This window comes from Triturus cristatus, chromosome 8 (genome assembly GCF_964204655.1).
Source record: "Triturus cristatus chromosome 8, aTriCri1.1, whole genome shotgun sequence".
NCBI lineage: Eukaryota > Metazoa > Chordata > Amphibia > Caudata > Salamandridae > Triturus > Triturus cristatus.
In genome coordinates, this window is record NC_140591.1 from 696,594,934 (window position 1) to 696,619,671 (window position 24,738).

The following is a 24,738-nucleotide window of genomic DNA, read 5'->3' on the forward strand; positions in this document are numbered from 1 at the left end:
ACCACCGCACTGAGGGTACCAGTGTGTAAGGAGCACTTATTCTTTATTTGATTGTGTTTCTACTAAACCAGAAGGAATAATAAATGAGGTGGAATGAGAATTTGGGAATATTGCAGGCTAATTGTTTAGATTAACTACAAATACTGGGCCAAGCTAACAGAAAAGCAATGCTTGGAGCAACACCGCATTCTTCCTTGGTAGTTTTGGATGATGGCCGTACTACTGAGCTGTGCAGATGCGTACGAGGACCAGACTCGGGCACGGACCATTAGAAGTAAAAATTGTTGAGCAAGTGTAGAGAGAGACATGTTTTCAGGTATGCAGGGAACACTATTTTCAGTACTCTGCCTGCTATGTGTCTTGCTTACAGTAGTGCACAGCCTCCTTGAGCTGGCAAAGAAGAGTCTGCAAGAGGCCATTGAGGCAATGCTGAATAAGATGTAGCACCAGTGCAGGAGGTATTGTTGGCGGCCTCTGCAGTGTGTGTGCCATCTCAGTCATTCTGTCACAACACGGCCTCCACCTCTGCTGAAGGTGCTGACATTGGTGGCTGAAGGTGGCTCAAAGTATTTGTCTGGAGTCTAGTGCAGCTCGCACCGCCCTCTGCTCCCGCCACTGCTGCCCAATGCCACTGGCAGCAGTACCTACCTGCTAAAAAGTATATTACATCGTTAAACGCTCCGTTGATGAATTCTGCTAAAAAACAATAGACTCACAGCGCCGCCATGTTGTGGATGTATATAGCTTTGACAAGCACCGGCACAAATTAAGCACTGCCAATCACCAATGATGAAGAGCATGAGTGTGTTAAAAATACCTAAAGTATATGTTTAAAACACTTTTGAGTGCACTATTGTGCAAGCATTTGTAAGTCTGCATCAGTGGTGGACACGGGCAGAGTCCGCTCTCGAACATTCATAAACATTTCACTTGCATTGTCTCTTCTATGCTATCAGCTTGGCATTCTTTGAGCACAGCTATACCAACATTTGCCATTGAGTATGAACACTCACAGACCTCTATTCCAGGCCATTTAGTGTCTTTGTGACGGGAGCCTCAACTGCATGACTGTATTATTATTCTATAGCCTGCATCTGAATATAACATTTTTCTAATGTTATCATCTGCCAAATGATTTGCCTAGATGACTTCCACCTTGACAAAGGTTCACTTCTGACAACTTAATTCAGGGAATCATAATGCTCTTTACTCTGGTCTAACCTGAAGGCCATCCAAAGGTCATTGACTGTAATATTGTGAATAGTGTGGAGATCGGAGCAGGCACGCCGTGACGTGATCAGGGGCTGTCAAAACTATCACCTCCCTTCCCAACTGAGAGATCCAGACTTTCATCTGAGAGCATTCCCAATCTTCCTAGGTCCCAAGCAGTTTCCTTCAGTCTTGTAGCATATCAAGCAGACATCAACATTCAATTAAACTGTGACCCACAAATAAGGAAAACCTTCATCTCCACGGTACTTCTGCGAACTGACTGAAAACAAATAATCGCCACAAAATAAATGAAATGCTGCAAAACCCACCAAAAATGCTTATCCTGCTTGGTGGGAGCATTTGCCGTTTTTTATTCGTAAAGAATTAATTTGTTCTCTCCTACATTCCATTGTCTCCTAAAAAGTCCTTATGATTTCAGGAGTTCTGAAATCTGGCTTCTCTTACTTTAGTCTAGGTTAGTGTGGCGCCTCCATCTCAATTTCTACTGAATTATGTCTGTATGCACTTTGTGTGTTGCTGGAATAAATGTGGTACTTCTGCACCCAAAGCAGTTTTAGAACCAATCTAGAGAAAGGAGCTGGCTGACGAGGTACTAAACAGTACTTGGTGATTTTAACTGTGGAGTGCGCTCCAGACAGCCTGCAAAGGTCCATTCATTGACTGTGCTTCTATCAGTAGCTGGTACTGTGAGAACATTTCTTTGATCTGAAGGCTTGTCTGATTAAAGATGAACCTTATAGAACAATTTGAAGGTCAGAGTTGGCCACTGCACAAACTTTAGGTAAGCCCAATGATGGGCATTACACATGCTTATCTATTTTCATTAGAACATATTTTCTGCATCTAAAAGCACCCCACTTTTCACATTCTGCTAAACTTGTTGATACGTCCACAAGGTGGCTAATATTTTTTGTCATTTTCTTTCCAAAGGGGCCAAACACCAGCAGAGTCAGATTTCCAGTTATTGGAAATTGCCCGCCGGTTGGAAATGTATGGCATCCGATTGCACCCAGCAAAGGATCGAGAGGGGACGAAGATCAATCTGGCGGTCGCCCACACCGGCATCCTGGTGTTCCAGGTCAGGAATATGGCATGCGCCCTGCTTGGCTGCAGCCATGTTTGTTTGCATCTTTTTAAGGAAGCTCTGTATCCCTCACAGTAGAATTCGACACATCCTTGTAAATTGTTGATCCCATCTACGAGACATAGGTCTTACAATATTTTGGGAAGCTGGGGCCATACTGATGAGAGTAAATTCTTGGTAACGTTTTTGACTAGTATCCATTTAAAAGAATCCACTGTAAAACCGAGGTGTAGTATCACTCTGTCCCTCGACGAGCATTACATAGACGTCAGATGGAGGTGGGGGATGGGAAAAAAGGGGTTGAGCTGCATAAAATGGAAGGAGAGAACTTAGCTGGATTTTGACCATGCGAGAATAATTAAATTGGGGTGCACAAGAAGGAATATGTGCTTTAAACCTCCAAACTTTCTCTCTCTCTCTTTTTTTTTTTTAAATCTCGAAGACTTTCCTACATGCCACCCCCTTAGCATTGGAAATTCCTCACTCTCTTAGAGCACTCACAATTATTCCATTGCAACACTATGGGGACAGAGGACCCTGGGACAGTGTCCTTTTGACACCTTGCTTCTCATTTTCTCATTGTGACTGACCCAGTATGTTTTTCGTGTGCCAGAGACCTGTCATTATGATACCTGATTTTGTTGCTGTGTGTTTGAGGTGGCAGTACCCATGGTTCTGGTTTGTGTGTATCTATGCTCTGTAGCCCGTAAGGTTGTAGGGTGTTGCACAGGGATCATTGACAGTCAGTGCAGCTGTAGTGTATTGTTATGCGTGGTGCAACTCGTGCGATATATTCCACGTGCGAGCTGCACGTCGCATCTCCGGTACCTTTTGTTGTTGTTAAAATATACCAAGTTGTTGTTCAAATGAGGCCCTTGCTGGCAGACAGAGCGGCGGGCGAGGATTACAGTGGACTTGGTCAGTTCACTCAGGGGTCTGAGCCGGGTGGTCGCTGGGCGAGTTCTGCGAGAATAAATCAACAAACCTACCTTCTATTTCCGGATATTTCTTGCAACATTTTGGTGACGAGTAGTCTTCCTTCCCTTGTCTGGGCTGTTCCTATCCTACCCTCTTGAAGACACCACTGTAAAGAGAAGTGGATGTGTCTGTATTGACTTCACATCCACTGTGTTGTACCTAGCTAGTCCAGCTGCTCACCCTGTGGCCTGAGAGGAGTTAAGACTTCAGGAAAGACTCTGGCCATTGGCAAGGTCAAAGGTGCACACCTTGGACAAAGATAAGAGAAGCGTACCCAGCCCTGCATCTTGTCCTGCTGAAGAAGTCAGGACCCAGCAATCAAGAGCATCTGATTGCCCTGAGATCATCTGGTTTCCAATCCACAACCAGAAAGTGACAAATCCCTCTGCAAGCTGGTTGCCATGGGGCTGCGAACTATCTGAAAGAAATGACCTTCTACTTGATTGTTTCTCTTGAAAGCTTAAAAATGCACTTTTAGCTGATTGGTCCCTTGAAAGCTTAAAGACCATTTTCTAATTTAAGGGTCAGTTGTGTGAAGACTAGCTGCCATTTCATTGATTCAAGAGGACTTCTTTGGCTTATTCTGTGTTCACCCTTTATTTGGAACGGCTCTACACAGGGAGTGTAGTGGTAGGGAGTATATCTCATAAAAAAGGGATACACATTTTGATTATGCAACCCTTATAAGAGAAGGAGATGGACTTCCTGGCTTGAAGAGGCTCTGCCTTCCTTTGCACCACTGCTTGAGTCCAGCGGCCAGTGCATGTATGAAGAGTTCTAAAGTACTGAGACTGCTGAGACTGAAAGCTTGCGACTGCTGAGACTGAAAGCTTGCGACTGCTGGCCAGACTGATTAACAGTCCCTATGAACAACATAAACCAGAGCAGAAAGCCCCCTATGCCTCATAACTACCCCTCAGAGCAACTGTGAGCAGCCGCGACCACTGCCGTGTCGCTGCCTCTTTGTCCATACCAGCAATTGTGCTGGCCACCTGGCATGAAGCCCTGTGTGGTTATGTCTAACACTGCAGCATCTGATTGTCCCCACACTAGTGGCACAAACCCACCCTGAGGGCCCAGATGCCTCTTTACCCGCTGATCCCATTTTCATTACTCTTCTGAGCGGTAACCACTGATTTCCACGGACTGTGGGTAAAGAAAAAGGAGGCTGCTATGGGTACGGACGATGCAGGACAGCACTGCCCCTCTCAGTGCAGCACCATGAGAAACCGTGATCATGCACCATCTGCAATACTGAATACATTTGACTGTACAACTTTGCTGTCTTATAACCAACAACCAAGACTGTGGTTTGGCAGTTGCATTACCCCCTTTGCAAGTGTGTCCCTGTGGTCAGTGGGCACGGGTAATGCAACAGTGAAAATGTGTTGCAAAGTAACTGATGCTTACCACTAGCGTGAATGTATATTAGACCATCCAGAAGATACTAAGCATGTTTCCTTAATGTAACCAAGTTTTATTTCCTTGAGGAAAAAGAGTAACATTGCCTGGGCATAGTATCCCGCATTTCCATCCAAGAGTAAGACCTGACTGTTCGACCTCACGCCCCACTGAAAATCAAAGCCTAAAGAAAAGAGGAAGTTCTTAGCAATTCATTGTGCTCACAGTCTGTGAGCATAAGTATTGCCCTTAGGAGAACTGACCTGATTTTATGTCTGTCTTTGAGGAATACACCTTTGCATGGGGGGAGGGAGAGCGAACGAGAGAGAGAGAGAACGAGAAACAGAGAGAACGAGAGAGAGAACGAACGAGAGAGAGAACAGACAGAAGTTCTCATTTTTAGGTATGACATTAGCCAAGACCTTTTGATTTTTGTGTATATGTATGCACGTATACATACATAATGTTTGTGTGTACACGTACATTTATAGGGGCTTTCAGCCAGCCCTCTTCTTCCATTGGGCTGTTGCTGGCATTCATCACATTTCTTTCCACCCACTACAGCATGAACCCGCAGGTCTGCCAACTTCAACCATTGTCTAACGTCACTGAGTAAGGACGGTGTGCTCTCTCCCAAAGAGCTCATTTGGACACAAAGTATTTACCTTAAGTGCCAGAACAATTTTTTCTAATATTTGTTTTTAAATATTGGCGAGGGCCCACCAGCTTCTCTAACAATTTTTCAAACAAAAACCATGGTAAAACAAAACAAGCATTGACAAATCCAAAATGCTGGCAGCCAATCCCTGGCCTATTGGCTTTGCCAGTGCTTGGTACCATTTAATAGTGATAAATACCAGCAAATCCAAACTGCACTAATTTGCTTTCTTTCCTTCTGATATTTGTGAACTATTTTTGAAGCTTTATGCTTATTGTTAGTAAACAGTTGTGTTAGGACTTTTCAGTATTAAGCAAAGTCAGCTACTTCTCCAACGACAAGTTGAATAGCGTTATCAAATTCGGTCCCCTTTCGCGGAGAATTTGAGACCCCACTTGAGGTCTTATGTCCGGGTCGCGGGGCTGTTAGTGGTTACTGGACAGTGTCAGTGGTGGGTGTTGCTGTTTACCACAGGTGTTGCAGTGCCTAGGGTACCATTGTGCTTCAATTTGACTACCAAGTTACACTTTGGGTTCTTAGTTCTTCAACTGTGTTTGCATGAAGCTTTCAGATGTCTCTCTGGCAGGTGCTGGTAGGTTTGGAACAAAAGGTCTAACTATATAAGAATTACTTCGAAACAAACAGGTCTTCATTACACTTGGAGAATGCAAAGCTGTTAAAATGAAGATCATCAAAACAATACAGAACATTCTAGAGCACTCTGCGGACAAAATACGCCACCACATAAGTTACATGGATCTTGCACAATTAGGTGTTAAAACTAAAATAAAAAAAGGATCTGTTTCAAATGTTATTGAGAATGTGGAGGATTATGAGTTCCTGGCTGTCTGTAAAAAAACTGCAGGTCTTGGTTCTCTTAGTCTTGAAGATTTTTTCCCCAGCGGGTAAATGTACCAGACAAAATGCTCAAATTCTTTTTTAAAGTATGACTCGGAGGGTTTGAGATCATTTGACCAAACAGGTCATGTTAAAAAAAACATAACACAAATGTTTTAAACGCCCAAAAGCTCACCATCCAAAAAGGATCTGGGATTCCAAACTCAATAAAAAAATGCTAGTTTTAGTATGCTAAATAACTGGCCTCAACGTCACAGTTCCAGTTAACATGGCCACCTGGTGATCAGTTCAATGGATGGTTAGTTACAGATACGACTAGTCGTCCAGTTAGGTGGTCTATAGTGCAGAGCGGGCTGTTGATGCGAGTAGACCTAGTTACTACCTACAGTAGTTCTACCTGGAGCATCAAACTTTAGAGACCTGTATCTCTTAAAAGGCAGCTCATGATCATAACGTTCAAGTGATTATTAGCTCATTAGACCTGGGGCATCGACCAAACCCTACGGTACTCATTAGCAATTGGGAAAAAATAATCTAGTGCTGGGGGGTACTACAGTTCCTTAAAAATATATATCTGTAACTGTAAAGAGTAGAGAAAGAGCTTGAAACAATTCCAGATTGTGAGAGAACAACTAACCGATCAATTAATCAATTTCTAAAGTGCATGGCTACTCTAAAAGAGTTTCCCAGTGATATCCATAAAGAAGGAGACAAAGAAAACGTAGAACAGACACGTATTCAGCAATTTTCGAAACTCCATGAACGAAGAATAGCTATGAATTTTCCAGGTATGCGAGGTCCGCAATTGACTTCCCAGAGCAGAAAAAGACAGAAGAGCCCAGTGGGACACTACTAGCAGACCTCTCTGAATTCATATGGTTCCCACAAAACAGCTTTTATTCTCTAGTGCACTGCAACTCAAATCTTCTCAGCACAGCTTAGCAGGAGAGTCCTTGAAATGTCCTTGGAGGGGTACGGTTGGGGAAGGGGATAAATGTGGGGCTAGATGCATGTGAGGGCTTAGCAACTAGAACCAGATATTCTTCCCAGCTAATTTTGCAGAGCTTCTCCAGAAGTTCAGTCAAATACAAGGAACAGATTGTGTAGTTTAATCTTGTATCCAATTTCAGGGGCTCTGGAGGGATGCCATGGCGTTCAAAATCCATAACCATCTCCCACCAGTGGTAGGTAGTTCATCTTCCCAAACCTTTCCACAGAGGAGGATGCATGCAGGCACCAACTGGTCAGAGTAATGTGTATTCCAAGGAAGAAGATGGGGTTTTTGTGATTTTCAGGCAACTCCTAACGCAGGTCAAAAATTGAGGTCCCAGATGATCAAAAGAATGTGCAACAGTGGGTAAGCTTTTTTCCAGGGTGGTCAGCAGGTCGAGCTGCCAAGAATTAAACCCATAATAATCAGGCTTTTCTTCTCTAGCAGGACTCAGACTTGCAAGGAGCTGAATGCAGTTAACCTGTACCCTCAGAAAGGTTACATGACTCTGCAAAAAGACGCTACATGGAGAATGCCACCACTACAAAGGTCACAGAGTTGAATCTCCATGTGCTGCAAACTCCATGACATACGGAAGGGCACTAAAACACTTCAACATGCACATGATGGGGTCTCCATGCAAGGGAGTGTGAAGGAATCTAATTACAGGGTTGAAAAGGCTTTTCATGCAGAGTGCTGGTTAAGTCCTTTATGACTTGCACATCTCACAGGCAAGCACCCTACTTGACCCTCATATGCCATCAAATAGTCTCAGCATAGCCTGGTGAGCTGGCAGTAGCAGTAGTACACACTACGGGTGGTGAAGTAGTGTGAGTATCTTGTTCTCTGCTGGTGAAGCAACAGAAAAATGTGTGATACTCTCCCAGTGGTCTGTCCAGCTCACAGATGTTGTGGAAAGTAGCGTAGTCAGCTAGAAAGTCATACAGATGGAAGAATCCACTGTTGTCTGCTTAGTGGAAGGACTTTGGTCTCTACACCATTAATACCCATTATTTACTTTGTACATGAAGGTGTTACCACCTAACATTGCAAAGTGTTAGAAGGGGCGATCTCAGGGGGGAGTGCAGAACACGTTCCTGACCACCCCGTGACCCACCTCTCCCAGAACAAGGCCGAGCACTGGCGGGGAGGCCCTTTCAGGGAAGGGTCTCGTACCTAGGATCGCATGCGCTGAGCTTGCACCACTTGACAAAGGGACACCACACAGTAGGTTTCAGTAGAACGGATCTCTTTATCTACAGGTTCTCTGGATCCTTATGATCCGTGATTTAGCCTTTAGTCAACAAAACAAGCGTTCGTAATGTCTTGGTAGGGGTTTGGGGTAGCGGGACAGTCTCTAGGTTCAGGGTCAATGCCGAGTATCCTTCGCATAGCTCTCAATCCTCGAGCCGGGGGATACGGTACGGTCTTGGGTCCAGCCGGACCAGTGTACTCTCGAGCCGCGACCACGTCAGCAGGGCTCAGGCAGGAAGGAACCGTAGGTCTGATGATCTTCGGGGAGCCGCAATTCACTCGGCAGGGCTCAGCCGTTCTTAGGGTTAGGGGAGCCCCGAGTAGCTCAGCAGGGCTCAGATGTTCTCAATGTTCCCGGGAGCCGCGACGACGTCAGCAGGGCTCCGATGGTTCCGGCAGAAGTTTGTCTCTGCCAAGCGGGAGCCGCAACGAAGTCAGCAGGGCTCGCCGTTCTTAGGGTTAGGGGAGCCGCGAGTCTCTCAGCTGGGCTCAGGTGTTCTCAGTGTTCCCGGGAGCCGCGACGACGTCAGCAGGGCTCTGATGGTTCCGGGAGAAGTTGGTCTCTGCCAAGCGGGAGCCGCGACGAAGTCAGCAGGGCTCGTCAGGTTTTCAAGGTTCGGGTAGCGTTCTTCCTTTTAGATTCGTCGAGCCGCGACCAGGTCAGCAGGCTCTCTTAGTCCAGATCTTCTCTCCCGTCAGTGCCCGAGCACCCCTTGTTATACGCCTTCTTCTCTTTGAAGTCCGGAGTCCTCGCAGAGAGGGGTCTTGGCGCCTGGGGGCGGCGTGTTGGGATTTCCTGCCGCCCGGCTCTTTGATCCTTTCAAGTTGGATCTGGAGGGACTCCAGACACCCAGCATGCGTGGAGTCAGCTCCCCGGGGGCCCGGAGGGCGATCGAAACCCTCTTCTGAAAGGAGGTCAGAGGTGTGACAGAGACTACTCCTCCCTATCTTGCTTGGGGGGGGGGGGGGGGGCTCTCTCTCCCTCGGCCGGGCATGGCGCATCTAGGGTCTAGGTTTCGCTGGGGGCCTGGGCCGGCCATCGGGGGCATCGGGACATGGTGGCCGGAGGTCTTCGGATGCTACGGGGTGGGGAAGCATCCGGCACCGGGAGGGTCGGTGGTGGTTGTGGGGGAGTCTCATCTCCCTGTGGGTTCATGGTTGGGGTGGGTCGGACAGGGCGGTGACAACCAGGGATCAAGGGTGGTGCACAGGTTGGGCTGGGATGCTAACGGTCAGGGAGGCCCACGCCACGAGGCCGGGACCCACACACGTCCCCCCCAGCTGAAAGTCTGGGAGAACTACCCATCCTCTTGGGGGTTCTCCTCGCTGAGGCGGAAGAATCGGGACAGGCCGTCAGCGTTGGCGTGGTCAGTACCCGGGCGATGCTCTATGGTGAAGTCCATCCCCTGGAGGGAGATTGACCATTGCAGCAGTTTGGGGTTCTCTCCTCTCGTTTGCATCAGCCACCGTAAGGGTCGATGATCTGTTTGGACTCGGAAGTGGGTTCCGAACAAGTAAGGCCGTAGCTTCTTTAGCACCCAGACTACTGCGAAGGCCTCTCTTTCAATGGTGCTCCACCGTCGTTCCCGGGGTAGTAACCTCCGGCTGATGAAGGCTACGGGCTGGTCTAAGCCCTTCTCGTTGAATTGTGAGAGGACTGCCCCGATGCCGTGCTCAGAAGCGTCCTTCTGGACCACAAATTCCTTGGAGTAGTCGGGGGCTTGGAGCACGGGGGCAGTGCACATAGCGTTTTTTAGGGCGTCGAACGCCTCTTGGCAGGGGGGGGGGTCCACTGTACTCTCTTCGGCTGTTTCTTGGAGGTTAGCTCTGTGAGGGGGCCCACTATGCCGCCATAGCTTTTAATGAACCTCCGGTAGTAGCCGGTGAGGCCCAAGAAGGCCCAAATTTCTGTCTGGGTCGTAGGGGGTTCCCAGGCCAAGATGGCGTCGATCTTGGGCTGGAGGGGGGCGACCTGCCCGCTCCCGACCTGGTGTCCCAGGTAAACCACCGAGCCTTGTCCAATTTGGCATTTGCTGGCTTTGACGGTTAGGCCTGCTTGGCGCAGGGCCATCAGTACCTGCCGGAGGTGCTGGAGGTGTTCGGTCCATTGAGAGCTGAACACCGCAATGTCGTCTAGGTACCCGGCGCTGAATTCTTCCAGCCCGGCCAGGACCCTGTTGACCAGCCGCTGGAAGGTGGCCGGGGCATTTTTCATTCCAAAGGGCATGACTCGGAAGCGATAGTGCCCATCTGGGGTGGAGAAGGCGGACCGCTCCTTGGCTCCCTCGGTGAGCACAATTTGCCAGTACCCGCAGGTCAAGTCGAAGGTGCTGAGGTAGTGAGCAGCCCCGAGGCGGTCAATGAGCTCATCTGCGCGGGGAATAGGGTGAGCGTTGGCTCGGGTGACCGCATTGAGCCCCCGGTAGTCCACACAGAACCTCAGTTCGGGGGCAACACCAGGGGCCGCCGCTTTCGGAACCAGCACCACGGGGCTGGCCCATGGACTGTTGGAGGGTTCGACCACCCCTAGGGCTAGCATCTTAGCTACTTCGGCCTGGATGCAGGCCCGGACCCTGTCAGGGACATGGTAGGCTCTGTGCCGTACTGGCGGGCTGTCTCCGGTGTCCACGTCGTGGACACACCAGTCGGTGACCCTGGGGGTGAGGGAGAAGAGGTCTGCAAAGTGCCCCAATAGCTAGCGGCAGTCGTCGTATTGTTGGGGGGTGAGGGAGGAGGAAAGTCTCACTCCCTTTATGGAGCCATCTTTTTCTTTAGCACACAGGAGGTCCGGGAGGGGCTCTGTGTCCTCTTCTGCCCCATCGTCGGTGGCTAGGAGCAAACTCAACTCCGTCCTCACGAAGTGAGGTTTGAGGCGGTTCACGTGGACGACCCGGAGGGGTTCCGAGGGGACTGGACGTCCGCCGCCTGGGCTTCGGCCTGCTGCCGGGGTCCGATGAGGGAAGGGCAGGCGGCTTGTTCTCTGCAGAACTCCTCCCGGGAGGGGCCCCCCTCGGAGCACCATTGCGCCAACTCGGGCAGGTCACCTAGCTCGGTCATTTGATTGGGGTCCGGGTACAATGGCCCGCCGTCTGGGACGGGTTCTCCTTCCGGGAGGAGGTCGTCGGGCTCGGGTAGCCTGCCCCGGTCCTCCGGGACGGCGACTTGGCTCAGGGCTGGGGCCTCAACTCCCTCGAGGGGGGGCAGTCGGGCAGACATGGAGCGCGTGGTGGCGCACACCCATTCGGGCAGGCCCATCATTCCTAGGTGGGCCCTTCATTCTACCTGTCCCCACAGGGAGTTTTCGAGATCGTTGCCCAGGAGGCAGTCCACTGGTTGGGAGGTTCGGACGGCCACTCTCAATTTGCCGGTTACTCCCCCCCATTCGAAGGGTACCAGGGCCATCCTGCAGAGGCTCTCGGAATGGTCCGAGGATATATCCGGACAGAAGACGTCGGGTAGTATCTGGTCTTCTGTGACCAGGTGACAGTGGACCGCTGTGACACTCGCCCCGGTGTCGCGGAGGGCCTCGACTCGGTGGCCGTTGACCGTCACCTGCTGTCGGTATTTCTTGGTGTTGGCTGGTAGGGGGGCTCCGGGCACCATTTCTCGGTCTCCTAGGAAGACCAGGACCATGGCTGCAGGCTCCCACTCTTCGGTGTCCTCCATCTCCTCCCCTAGGGCCACTGTGGCCATCTGTCGGGCTGGGGGAGCTGTCGCTGCGGGCCGTTGGTACATGGGACACTGGGGGTCACTGGCGTAGTGACCGGTCTGTTGGCATCGGTAACAGGTGATCTTGACTCGGGGTCCCTGCCTCCCCGGGGGCCCCGTGCTGGCGGGAGGAGGGGTTGGAAAGTGCGGGGTTGGTTTCTGGGGGGACTATGCTGGGGGCCTGACTGGGATTCCCTGTCTTCCCTGGTTCCCCCCACCCCTCTGGCGGGGAGGTCCCTGACTGTGGCGGTCGTAGTCTCCCACGGGGCCCGGGGGGCCCGGGTGTTCACCCAGCGGTCAGCTTCAACTGCCAGTTTCCGCGGATCTGTGAGCTTGCTGTCGAGGAGATGTTGGCGTAACTCTACAAAGCAATTTGCGGACAAGTGTTCCCAAGCGATTAGGTCGAACAGCTCCTCAAAGGTGGAGACCTTGCTGCCCTTGATCCACCCGTCCAAGGCCCTGCTGTAAAAGTTCACGTACTCCACCCACGTAGTACCGGGTATCTTTTTGCAGTCTCTGAACCGTTGCCGATACATCTCGGGGGTGAGTCCATATCTCGCTAATAGGGCCTCTTTCATGTGGCTGTAGGAATTCAGCACGGTGGAGGGCAGGTCTAGCAGGGTGTCTCTCCCCTCGCTCAGGAACCGGCCCCACAAGCCAGCCCCCCCAATCCCTCTGTGGAACTCGGTGGGAGGTCATGGCAACCTCGTAGGCCTTGAACCATTGCTGGATGTCGTCGTTCTTGTAATACTCTTTCACCACATCCTTGGGGATGTGGATCTTTGGTTCCACCGGGGGAGAGGTCTCTCGATTCCCCGGGGGTCTGGATTCCTCACTCCTGGCCTTGAGCTAGATCTCTTTTAGGCTGCACTCATGTTCCAGTTGAAGTTTTTTTTCTTCGTGTTCTCGCTGGAGTTTCTTCTCCTCTAGTTCCCCCTGTAGGCGTAACTGTTCTACAGCTATCTTTTTCTCGGCCAATTTTAGCTCTCCCTCTATCTTTAGCTTGGCCAGTTCTAGTTTGTGGCTGCGGCTCCTTTCTCGGTCCGCTAGTTCTTCCGGGGATAGGCCCCCCTCTGGGGCGTTGCTCCTTACCGGGGTGCTTCGGAGCTCGTTCGGCGACTCCACCTCTCGACCGTCTCCTTCGGGTTGGGGAAGGGAAGCTCCGGACTCTACCCAGGCCTTCAACGCTTTCTGGAAATCTTCTTTTGTGCTTAATCCGGTGGTAGCGATTTCAAGGTCTTTGCAAAACTGTTTTAATTCTCGGTGCGTATATTCTTCCAACCGGTCCTCTTGGAACGTAGAACTCGCGTTGGTTCTTTCTTCCATCTTTGTTGGGTAGTGCGTCAGCCGTTTACTGTACGATCTCTAGGTGTCGGCTCGGATCCCGTCGCCTGCCACCAAATGTTAGAAGGGGCGATCTCAGGGAGGGGATGCAGAACACGTTCCTGACCACTCCGTGACCCACCTCTCCCAGAACAAGGCCGAGCACTGGCAGGGAGGCCCTTTCAGGGAAGGGTCTCGTACCTAGGATCGCATGCGCTGAGCTTGCACCACTTGACAAAGGGACACCACACAGTAGGTTTCAGTAGAACGGATCTCTTTATCTACAGGTTCTCTGGATCCTTATGATCTGTGATTTAGCCTTTAGTCAACAAAACAAGCGTTCGTAATGTCTTGGTAGGGGTTTGGGGTAGCGGGACAGTCTCTAGGTTCAGGGTCAATGCCGAGTATCCTTCGCACAGCTCTCAATCCTCGAGCCGGGGGATACGTTACGGTCTTGGGTCCAGCCGGACCAGTGTACTCTCGAGCCGCGACCACGTCAGCAGGGCTCAGGCAGGAAGGAACCGTAGGTCTGATGATCTTCGGGGAGCCGCGATTCACTCGGCAGGGCTCAGCCGTTCTTAGGGTTAGGGGAGCCGCGAGTCTCTCAGCAGGGCTCCGATGTTCTCAGTGTTCCCGGGAGCCGCGACGACGTCAGCAGGGCTCCGATGGTTCCGGCAGAAGTTGGGCTCTGCCAAGCGGGAGCCGCGACGAAGTCAGCAGGGCTCGCCGTTCTTAGGGTTAGGGGAGCCGCGAGTCACTAAGCAGGGCTCAGGTGTTCTCCGTGTTCCCGGGAGCCGCGACGACGTCAGCAGGGCTCCGATGGTTCCGGCAGAAGTTGGTCTCTGCCAAGCGGGAGCCGCGACGAAGTCAGCAGGGCTTGTCAGGTTTTCAAGGTTCGGGTAGCGTTCTTCCTTTTAGATTCGTCGAGCTGCGACCAGGTCAGCAGGCTCTCTTAGTCCAGATCTTCTCTTCCGTCAGTGCCCGAGCACCCCTTGTTATACGCCTTCTTCTCTTTGAAGTCCTGAGTCCTCGTAGAGAGGGGTCTTGGCGCCTGGGGGCGGTGTGTTGGGATTTCCTGCCGCCCGGCTCTTTGATCCTTTCAAGTTTTATCTGGAGGGACTCCAGACACCCAGCATGTGTGGAGCCAGCTCCCCGGGGGCCCGGAGGGCGATCGAAACCCTCTTCTGAGAGGAGGTCAGAGGTGTGACAGAGACTACTCCTCCCTATCTTGCTTGGGGGGGGGGGCTCTCTCTCCCTCGGCCGGGCATGGCGCATCTAGGTTTCGCTGGGGGCCCGGGCTGGCCATCGGGACATGGTGGCCGGAGGTCTTCGGGTGCTACGGGGTGGGGAAGCATCTGGCACCGGGAGGGTCGGTGGTGGTTGCGGGGGAGTTTCATCTCCCTGTGGGTTCATGGATGGGGTGGTTCGGACAGGGCGGTGACAACCAGGGAGCAAGAGTGGTGCACGGGTTGGGCTGGGATGCTAACGGTCAGGGAGGCCCACGCCACGAGGCCGGGTCCCACACAAAGCTAACCTGAGAGTTTAGGTATTGGATGTTATGTTAGATCTGTTTTTTGAGGTATGTGTTGGCGTTGAAAGCAGTAAAAACATTGGAGCGTATGAATTGTAGCGGCATATGTGAGTTTAGTTCATAACTTGGATTTAAAACAATGTAGGTTCACAGAGTCAAATATGTGTGAAATGACCCCTGTTTTCAATTTGTCTTTAGAATGTTATTCTTTTTGCAGTTGGCGGTTTGATCTTTCTGTGAGTTAAGCATCTTGTCTGGCCAGTGTACATGCTGTTGGTGTCATCTGTTTTCCCTCAATATTTCTGCCTCTTTCATTCCATTAGTAACTTTCTTGGTTTCTTTTGGAGTCTAATATCCTATTGGCTGGTTCAGGTCTTTTGTTTTAACTATGGTTCCATATTTAATTTGGAGTCAAATTATTTTCCTATTGTTTTGGTCTTGTTTTGGGACTGGTGGTTTGCAATGGATGTTGTGGTGGTGGTTTTTATGCCAACCAACAATTTGATTACTCTTATGGCTCAGCCCAGTTGGCCTATGTCCAGTATTTAGTTCTTGTTACGGCGCTTCATTTGTGAAAGAATGAGAGCAGGGTCCAAAGCTCTGCTCAGACGCCCGCAACCAGCACACTGAAAACCAAGGCTGCGTATTGTTGAATCCACCTCAAGCCTCTTTAAGTCACTACCAGACACTCCCTGCACCTTTATATTAGTCTACAGGTTCCTGTTTTCTCCTTTTGTGACAGGTTTTCCTTTTTTCTCTTCCTCCTTCCATCCTCCTTTGTATGTTTTCACCCTCTCTTTCTGTTGGTAAATGTCTGGTGAGAAAAATAAAGGCTGGTCCCCAAGAATGAGTACCAGTGGGAAGCACTGGTTTGAGAGGTAATTGTTGAGTGTGTCAGAGTCATTTTATCCATTGCATGAGGACTGCCTGAGATTTTTCCTTAGAAAAGTTAAGACATTAGAATATGTACGAAAACAGACCTGCTGGATGGCTCTACGTGGCCAAGTATTGAATGAATGTGCGGGATTCTGATATGGGTGTTGATGGCTTGTAAGCTGTTTATTGGGTGTTGTTTCTGATGCTTCAGTTTAAAATGTTTGTCCAAACTATCTGGATTTCATCTGAGAGGTGGGGGTAGAATTTTACGAATGATAGTGCCAATTGTTCTGTTGGAGGAGATGCTATCTAAGTGTGGTTTGTGTAACAAGTTTTCTCAGGATTTTAAATAGTTGGTTAGTGGAGTTATCAGCTGTTGGAATCCTGGCTCTGAGGTAGCATCTTTTGACTCCAAAAGAGTTTTAGAATGATTTTACTTGCGTTTTCTCACTTAAATAAGGTGAAATCCAATCCTTAACCAGAAAAGCATCTTTTGTTGAAGGTATGCATCCTAATAAAGATGGGGAATCTGTAGGGTGGCATAATGTGTCACTTTACAGTGTTCTGTAAACATTACTGCTACAATCTCTCATCTAACAATATCCTCAAATTTAGTAAAACTTTTCAAAACCAGCACCCTTATGCATCAAGCCAAAATCCAGTCGGTAAAATACCGATTCCTTATTAGCTCCCGGTATTAAGTAAAAAATACCCAATCCCAATGCATCAACCCAAAAGCAGAAATCGGTATTTAAGGAATCCTTAAATAGCGATTCTTTAAATAGGGATTCCTTAAATACCGATTCCTTAAATAGCGATTGCATTTAAGGAATCCCAAAGTGAGATTCCTTAAATGCAATGCATCAAAGTTAAAAAATTAGCGATTTCGCTAATAAGGGGAGCAAATTACCATGAAGATGAACTGCATGGTAATTTGCAAAAACTTTGAAAAATGCACTTTTGTGCATTTTTCAAAGTTTCATGTTGCGCACACACATGCCCTTAGAGCATGTGTGTGTGCAACATATGTGCACATATCATTTTCAGGGGTGCAACAGGGTGTCCTTTTGACACCCTGGCACCCTTGAAAGTGCTCCAGCTATTAGCGATTCGGTAATACCGAATCGCTAATACAGAATGGCTTTACATTCATTCCTATGGGCCTCCAAGCCCATAGGAATGAATGGGTAGGTATTCCTTATTACCGATTCGGTATTACCGATTCGGTAATAAGGAATGTTAAGGAATCGCTATTTGAATAGCGATTCCTACATGCATAGCCTTTTGCTATTCCTTATTAGCGATTCCTTATTTTTCGCTAATAAGGAATCGCAAATGCTAATGTTGATGCATATGCCCCAAAGTGTTTATCTGCAGACTGATTCACAGCAGGGTAATTTCCACTGCAACTGTTTTTTTCTCCTAATTGCAAGGCTCTAGAGGTAGAGAATGGGGTAGAGCACATATATGAGAGAGACCTCTATTCAGACTCCAGTTCTGTTTGTCTAGAGTCCCTATCTGCTAACACAGCCATCACTTCCCCAATATAGCATTGGCCATTGGTGCTTCTACTGGGTGGCTCATCATGTAGACACTAAGGTCGACGTGCAGGATAAGCATGAGTGGGCAGAGCTATGTAGACTATTGTTTATCCAAGGGTCATGCACTCTTCTAGCAGTTAGGGAACCCGTTTTTGGTCCTTACCCCCTTTGTGCACTGTTTCCACAGGTAATAGGTAGGAGCTATCTGCTCTTGTATGACTATCACCTCTGGGTAACTTTCCCTCATGTATTTCTTTCTTTCTCATGTAACCGCGCAGTATTAAATACTCCTCATCCTGTGGATCATTTCTGCTTTAACGAGGTAGATTTAAACCCAGCTTACAAATAAATCCCTGCAAAAAAGAGTCACAGCCAGTAACATGATGTTTCCCTCCTTAGGGTCACACAAAGATCAATGCCTTCAACTGGGCAAAGGTACGGAAGTTGAGTTTCAAGAGGAAGCGCTTTCTGATAAAGCTGCGCCCCGATGCTAACGTAAGTACTTCATTTATTTATCTATCATTTATTATCAAATTTTATATAGCCCCGTAGACTTTAGAGGCAGCCTACTGAAATCCTGTTAATTGATGTAAAACATTGAGTTCTTCCCTAAATTAGTTTATATGCTGTCATTTGTGTAAACAAAATGCCCGCTGTGGTACTTGGACGATGTACTCTTCTATTTTGGGAAGTATAGACGTCAAGGCTTAGTGTTGATAGTAAATATAATTATCTGGTTTCTCTTCCCAATAGAAGTTTCTCCATTTGGTCTGGTAAGCGAGGAAGGGTCCGAGAGTTTATAAGACTGAAATAGGTTTGGTCTCCATGTGTTTAGTTAGGCCAGGCCAGTTCTCTTGAAACTGTCCCTCCATCCTGCTGCCCAGTTAGATGCAAGGCTTTCTCCTCTGCCCCAATCACCCCGCACAGAGGGGCTCAAGACTTTGGCAAGATGGATAACTGATGTTTCTTAAGCCACTTCCAGCGTATTGGCAATGTGCTTCATAAAACGTGCTTTTTTTTTAAAGGGATAACTAAATGACATTTCCAAATCTTAAATGTTAACCTTGCTAATGTGAAAAAATTAAAATTCTGAGGATACTTCGAACTGCAAACTCTTCACCTTGTGACTGTCCCCAGGCTCCAGTCTGGGTCCAGCAAACCTGAAAAGCAGTGTTCTTGCACACTGGTAAGTAGCGTCATGCAACTCTGTTCGGCTACTGAAGTGATGAGTAGAGCTGCTTATAAGTGCAAGGTACATGTTTGCCCCAAAAATGGCAGGGTTCAAACCTTGTAGGGACTGCTGCAAACATATGTTTGTGTCAGATCGCCACAAGGTGTGCCTCTGGTGCTGGGGTTTGCCGCACAACTCCACAACCTATGACTACTGGGCCCAGGTGAACACAAAGGCCCTCCAAGAATGCCAACTAAAGCTCTACGTTGCGAAGCCCCAGAAAAGCTCCATGCCAGCCCCACTCCAGATTGAAGTTAAGAGTGTGTACCCACTCCTGAAGTTGTTCCCACAGCAGATCTTTGCTGTCAAAATCATTGGGAAAGTCAAAGAAGAAACACAAACAGTCAGCGCGGGACTCTGCCCCTTCCTGCCCCTCTCATTCTCCAGCAAAGGTGCGACGGCATCACCATGTCTCCATTTGTTGCTCACTTTCCACTGAGAAGCTGATTCCATTTTGGTCCTGATGCACTCCGAGTTCCTGGGTCCTTCCGTGGTGTCGCAGCAGTTCAGAACCTTTAGGGAGGCCATGCTGTGCATTTATAGTGCATTTTGGGCCCCACAGATCCCCAACGATCAGCAGGGGCCTCCAATCGTGTTACTGCAGGTGAGTTTGCACACTGTGCTGTTACCCTTGAACCCACTTCGGGTACTATATCGGCATCAGTGCCAGCTTAAGGCCCAACTGGAAATCTTCGCCTACCCCTCGAATATCAACTCCAGCACCGATGGCGACGGAAGAGGAACCGCAACCCATTGTGGCATCAGACTCTTGCTGACTTCGTCTCGACTTCTACCAAGGCCACTTCCAGACTTTGACGTGGCACAACCATAATTGAATCCATCAAACTCAGACACGATTCCACTGCCATGCAGGCATGCACAGACACTAGTTCAGCTTTTTGGCTTGAACTCCGACCAGAGCTAGCCATATGGAGACGACAGTGTTGGGATTGGGAATAGTTTAGCGCTCCTTTTGATGAAGACAGTCTGTACTTGGACTTCCAGAATGCCGACAGGCATTGGCCCTCCTGGGCAAGCAACAGAAGAAAGCCTTTTTCTCCACTATGATGAAGAGACCTGCTGATGTCCTTGATAATCACCTGCTTTCTGTGGAGGCAAAAACAAATGTACTGACACAGGTCCGGCAGCCTAGCCAGGCACCAACAGAACCTCTTTTTCCTTTTAATGAGGCCCTCCCTGACAGTCTTTTGCGTACTTGGGCTAAACCATGCTCGGGCCCCCAGTCAACCAACAAGTGACCTGTATTTCTTAATTCAGTATTCAACCCCTGAAAGCTTTGCTTGTGTAGCTCCCCGCCAGTAGAGTGAGCTCCTGACAGGGAGTCAAAACTTGTAAATATGTTTGACAAGAGAATATTCTTCTCGGTCAATCTTTCCTTGAAGTCTGTTAATGCAAGCTGCTTTTTTTGTGCTACACCCAAACAATTTGTGACCTATTACCTGTGGTCCCTGACGAATTATGTGCTTCTTTCGCCCAAAACATTGAAGATTGTCGGGATACAGCCAACTTAGTCATCTGCTCAGGCCTAGACTCCACAGATTATCTAGGTCGGGCTATGGGAACAAGTGTGCTGCTCAGACATGCCACAAGGATGGAGGCCCACAGGCTTCTCTTGGGACGTCCAGGCATCCTTAATGGGACATGACTTTCGACTGCTCCTTCTTGTTTGTTGAAAAGGCAGATTCTGCCCTGGCGGAACTCCAAGTGCTCTTTGGGCCTTTCAGCTCCACTCTGGCAATTTCCACAACATTTTCACCCTATTAGGGAATACACCCATCTCTAGACATACAGACAGTGTCAGGCTCCACTGCCCTCACAACAGGCCTCCCAGTCCTTTTTAGGCCGCGCCTTAGCGCAGCGCGCATGCGCTGCTCTAAGGACACGGCCTCTTGGAGCTGACCAGCACTTCGCGCACGAGAGAACAAGCTCATGCTTTAAGTCCTGTCATTCCATTGGCCTTTGCATGCGTCTTCCTTAAAAGACAGCACGCAAGTGGGTAAAGGCAGGCGCATATCCCGCCTTTCCCAGCCAATGTAACCACCCATGGCCTAAGGCTTGCAGTTACACTCACGAGCCACATCTGTTTTCCATTATCGTGCCCAGACGCGGGCGCGATAATTGAAAACAAATGGGCTGCTCATGTCCCAAGCGTGCGCACCACTCACGAGCTTACCTCATCCGTTCCCGCCGTCGCCACCCCCGACCCCTTTTAGGATGCAAGTTTTGGGTCTCTCCATTTTTCTTTTTGTGCTGCTTTGCTTGCTCGTATTCAAACTGGTCCTTAAGTTGAGAAGATTGATACAGCTGAGTGCTGTTGAAGGCAGTGTTCACCAAAGCAAGCGGGACTTTGGCAGAATGACAACACTTTGGAAGAAATGAAAGTATCTTCTGTTATAGAGAAGCTGCCACTCGGGAGACTTTCACTTTCTGGTGCTGAGCCACCCCTCCGCTCTGTCTTCGCTTCTTCGGAAATGGCCGCAGAACATGATTCTACTGACTTAATGCCTGTCAAACAAGAATTCTTAGGATGGCGATCGCACTGGGCAGAGCGAATATTCTAAAAATAAAAGCACTCTCACTTTCACTTTCGATTAAACGCTATTTCCATTCTTAAATAGAAATAAATGCAGTAGGGAAAGGGGATGTCTTGCCTTTGGGACCTTATAAGTGTTTAGGCATGCAACTGTTGATGTTGTTGCACCACGGATATTGTGCTGCATAACTAAATACTTATAAGGTCCCAAAAGCGAGACCTATTGGCTATGCCAGTGCTTGTTTGGTCAGGCCAGACAGCGACTTGGCCATCCAGTGCAGCATACTCTCCAGTCCTCTGCCCATCTAGCAATAACCTCGAAACCCCTTTACTGCATCCTTAGCGGCACATATCCATCCAATAGGAGGCAGGATCAGCTATTCATTTCATCTGACGAATGTGTCCTGTAGAATGTCCAGAGAGGCTATGCAGGTCCATTCCTTTTTCCTTTTCAAGCCACCACACCTGCCATCTACACAAGAACACCTTTGGAAGACCACCTGTCCATCTTATGACAGAGTGCAGGCTTTTTTTGGCCAAAGGAGCCATAGAGCGTGTTTACTGGCTTTGGAAGTATGGATGGGGGTTTATTTCTGCTACTTCCTTCAGCTGAATAAGGACAAAGACTTTTTCTTTATCCTGTAACTTTGCCCTATTAACACCTTCCTGCACATTGAAAAATTCAAGATGCTCACCCTGGCTCAGGTTCGTTTTGCCATGGATAACGAAAGCTGAATGGTAACGTAGACCTTCAGGACGTTTATTTTCACATCCCCCATCCTGCAGACCCACAGGCACTACCTACAGTTCATGGTGGGCCACAAGCACTTTCATTTTGCTGTGCTTCTTTTCTGTTTCACCAGTGCCCTTATGGTGTTCAGAAAGGTGATGGTGGTGGTTGTGGTCGGATACCAGTCCTCTCCTGCCTTGATGACTGGCTATTGAAGGCATGCTTGCACAGTCTGTCACAGACAACCTCCAGATGACTGGTAACCTCTTGACATCATTGTGGTTCTCAGTCAACCTGCCGAAGTCTTCGAAGCCATCCTGGATACTGTGCGCTTTCATGCCTTTTCTTTAGACCAGCGAGTCCAGGACATTAGAGCTATGATCCTGATGTTTCAGCCTCTGTCCTGGGTCTCGGTGAGTATGGCTCTGAAGCTTCTTGGCCTTCCAACCTCCTGCATGCCGACCATGCCTGCTGTGGCCTGAAGTCTTGCTGGGCTGAGCACCAGTGGAACTTGCCTGATTCCATCCCGATGTCAGAGGAGACTGTGAAAGATCTGCAGTGGTGTCTGTCTAACCGCAATTGAACAAGTGGCTGACCCTCTCCTTGCTGCACCCAGAGTTGACGTGACGAATGCGTCACTGCTAGGTTGGGGATGTCATTGCAGACAGGTGGAGATCACAGGACTCCCGTCACTGGCAGAAACCCACCTCCACACAAGCTTGCAGGAGTTTTGGGCCATCCGCTTGATGATAAAGGTCTTCTTACCAGCCACAAAGGTAGGCTGGTGCAGGTTCTGGTGCAGGACAACACAGCTATCATGTTGGACTTCAACAAGAAGGGAGTGGTGGGTTCATGGGTCCAGTGCCTGGAGGCTCAATATCTCTGGAACTGGCTGAATCGACAATGCATATCCTTGGTGGTATACCACCTGGCAGGATCTTTAAATGCCAGGACGGACAAACACAGCCGACGACACCTGGCAGCTAGCAAATGGCAGTTACACCTGGAGGTGAAGCAGGTTGTATTCCACGAATGGGTTGAACCCTGCCCATATCCTTTTTCCACCACCTAAAAAGCTCAATGTCCAAGCTTTTGTGTGGTGGAGTTCCCAAGAAGGCTGTCCCTTGGAGACACATTCCGCATGGAGTGGAGCAATGGACTCCTGTTTGCCTTTTTGCCACTGCCACTCTTGCTCTGAGTGCTGGAAAAGATCAGGAACTTCCAGACCCAAGTCTTCCTTGTGGATCTGGATTGGGCTAGTAGAATGTGGTATCTGGAACTTCTGGGCTTGAGCATCTGTCCTCCGATCAGTCTACCTATCCGTGAGGCCCTTCTGTCGCAGCAGCAGGGCATGGTCTTGCACCGGGCCTGTGCAGCCTGAACCTTCATGCGTGGAGCTAGAGCAGTGACAGTTAAACTCCTTTTACTCCCTTTTGAAGTCGTTGAAGTTATCCTAGCACCTACTACTACTTTGGTCTCTATTCATAAGGTGAGAAATCTGTGTTCAGAAATATCCATCGGAAGAACAAGTTACTGACCTTCGGTATTCCTCTTTCTGATGGGTACTCTATCTAACCACGGATTCATCTCCCCCTTCTGTCTTCCCGTTCTGTGGACTGGTCTCTTTCCATCTTAAAAGATCACAATTTTAGGAATCTGTATACTGGTTCTTCCAATTCGCGAATAGGCTCTATTTTTTAGGTTTCTGATATGCTTAGGAAGAGTAACTGACGTCCGCACTCATAGGTGGGGGTTTGAACAATATATCAAGGAACAAATATTGTGTGCGCAAAATATTGTGTCAAGAAAATCGAGGACCAAAATATTGTGAAGGTAAGTTTCTATGAGAAAACAAAGTTTTACTATGCGTAACTCCACATATATATACATTGAAGATACATATATATCTTCATTGTATGTAGTTGTGGATTAATAATAGTAATTCTATGTTTACCTATTATTTGCACTTACCTTCTTGATATTTTGGTTCTCTAGATTTTTGACACAATATTCTGTCCACATGATATTTTTGTCATCGATATTCTATCTGACATCCCTTGGGTGACGCTTCTATACAGCTCTCATCGCTTCTGTAGAAGAACTGAAGGGACCAGCAGTCACCTACCGGTGTGCAGCAGCACTGCTTTTTGAGTACTCCAAATTCCAGGTGAGAAATCTGTGTTTAGTATCCCTCAAAAAGAGCATTACCGAAGGTAAGTAACTTGTTACATGTCTTAGGCACACTATATCCCCAACACCTGTTTTGGCTCTTTCAGTTAGCTATATATTTTTAATATCACAAACTGGATTTACTGACCGAAAACAAAGCACCACAGAGCTTAGTCTGAATATTTTTTTTCAACATGCTGCACTCCAATCTCACTTGAACCGTTTGGTTGGCTTGCAGAGTTTTGTCCTGCATGAATTTATTGGAGCAGATCGAACAGTATTATTGAATATCCGTTTTTGTCTACTCTTCGAAGTGAATGCTGTCAAGTATTGCCACATTTCTATTGCTCACTTGCATCATTTAGTGTTTCATGTAATAATTGTGAAAAAATGTCATTTTGAGTGTTGTCAATCAAATTAGAAAGCAGCACAGGTCTTGTAATTGTAGCTGCCAGGAGCATCGAGTAGTGGTTATCGAGTGAGATAAACACGTGGAATAAATGAAATCATATTTTAGCACCCTTCTACATGACTGAAGGGTAGATGAGGAGTGGCCTTGTTTGAACTGTGATAGTCTTGTCTGTGTCTGTGCAGATTCTCAGTAAAGTTTTCCTCTGA

The 24,738-nt window shown here is 48.6% G+C and overlaps 1 protein-coding gene across 6 annotated transcripts in view; it reads left to right on the plus strand.

Annotated features, from left to right (window-relative positions):
* Nucleotides 1-24,738, plus strand: part of FARP1 (FERM, ARH/RhoGEF and pleckstrin domain protein 1) — a 581,296-nt gene that overhangs the window by 346,138 nt on the left and 210,420 nt on the right. For all 6 annotated transcript variants that reach the window (XM_085622106.1, XM_085622108.1, XM_085622109.1 and 3 more), the window contains exons 8-9: nt 2,164-2,311; nt 17,836-17,931. In XM_085622106.1, the coding sequence (XP_085478232.1) occupies nt 2,164-2,311; nt 17,836-17,931 (244 nt within the window). The remainder of the gene's footprint in view (nt 1-2,163; nt 2,312-17,835; nt 17,932-24,738) is intronic.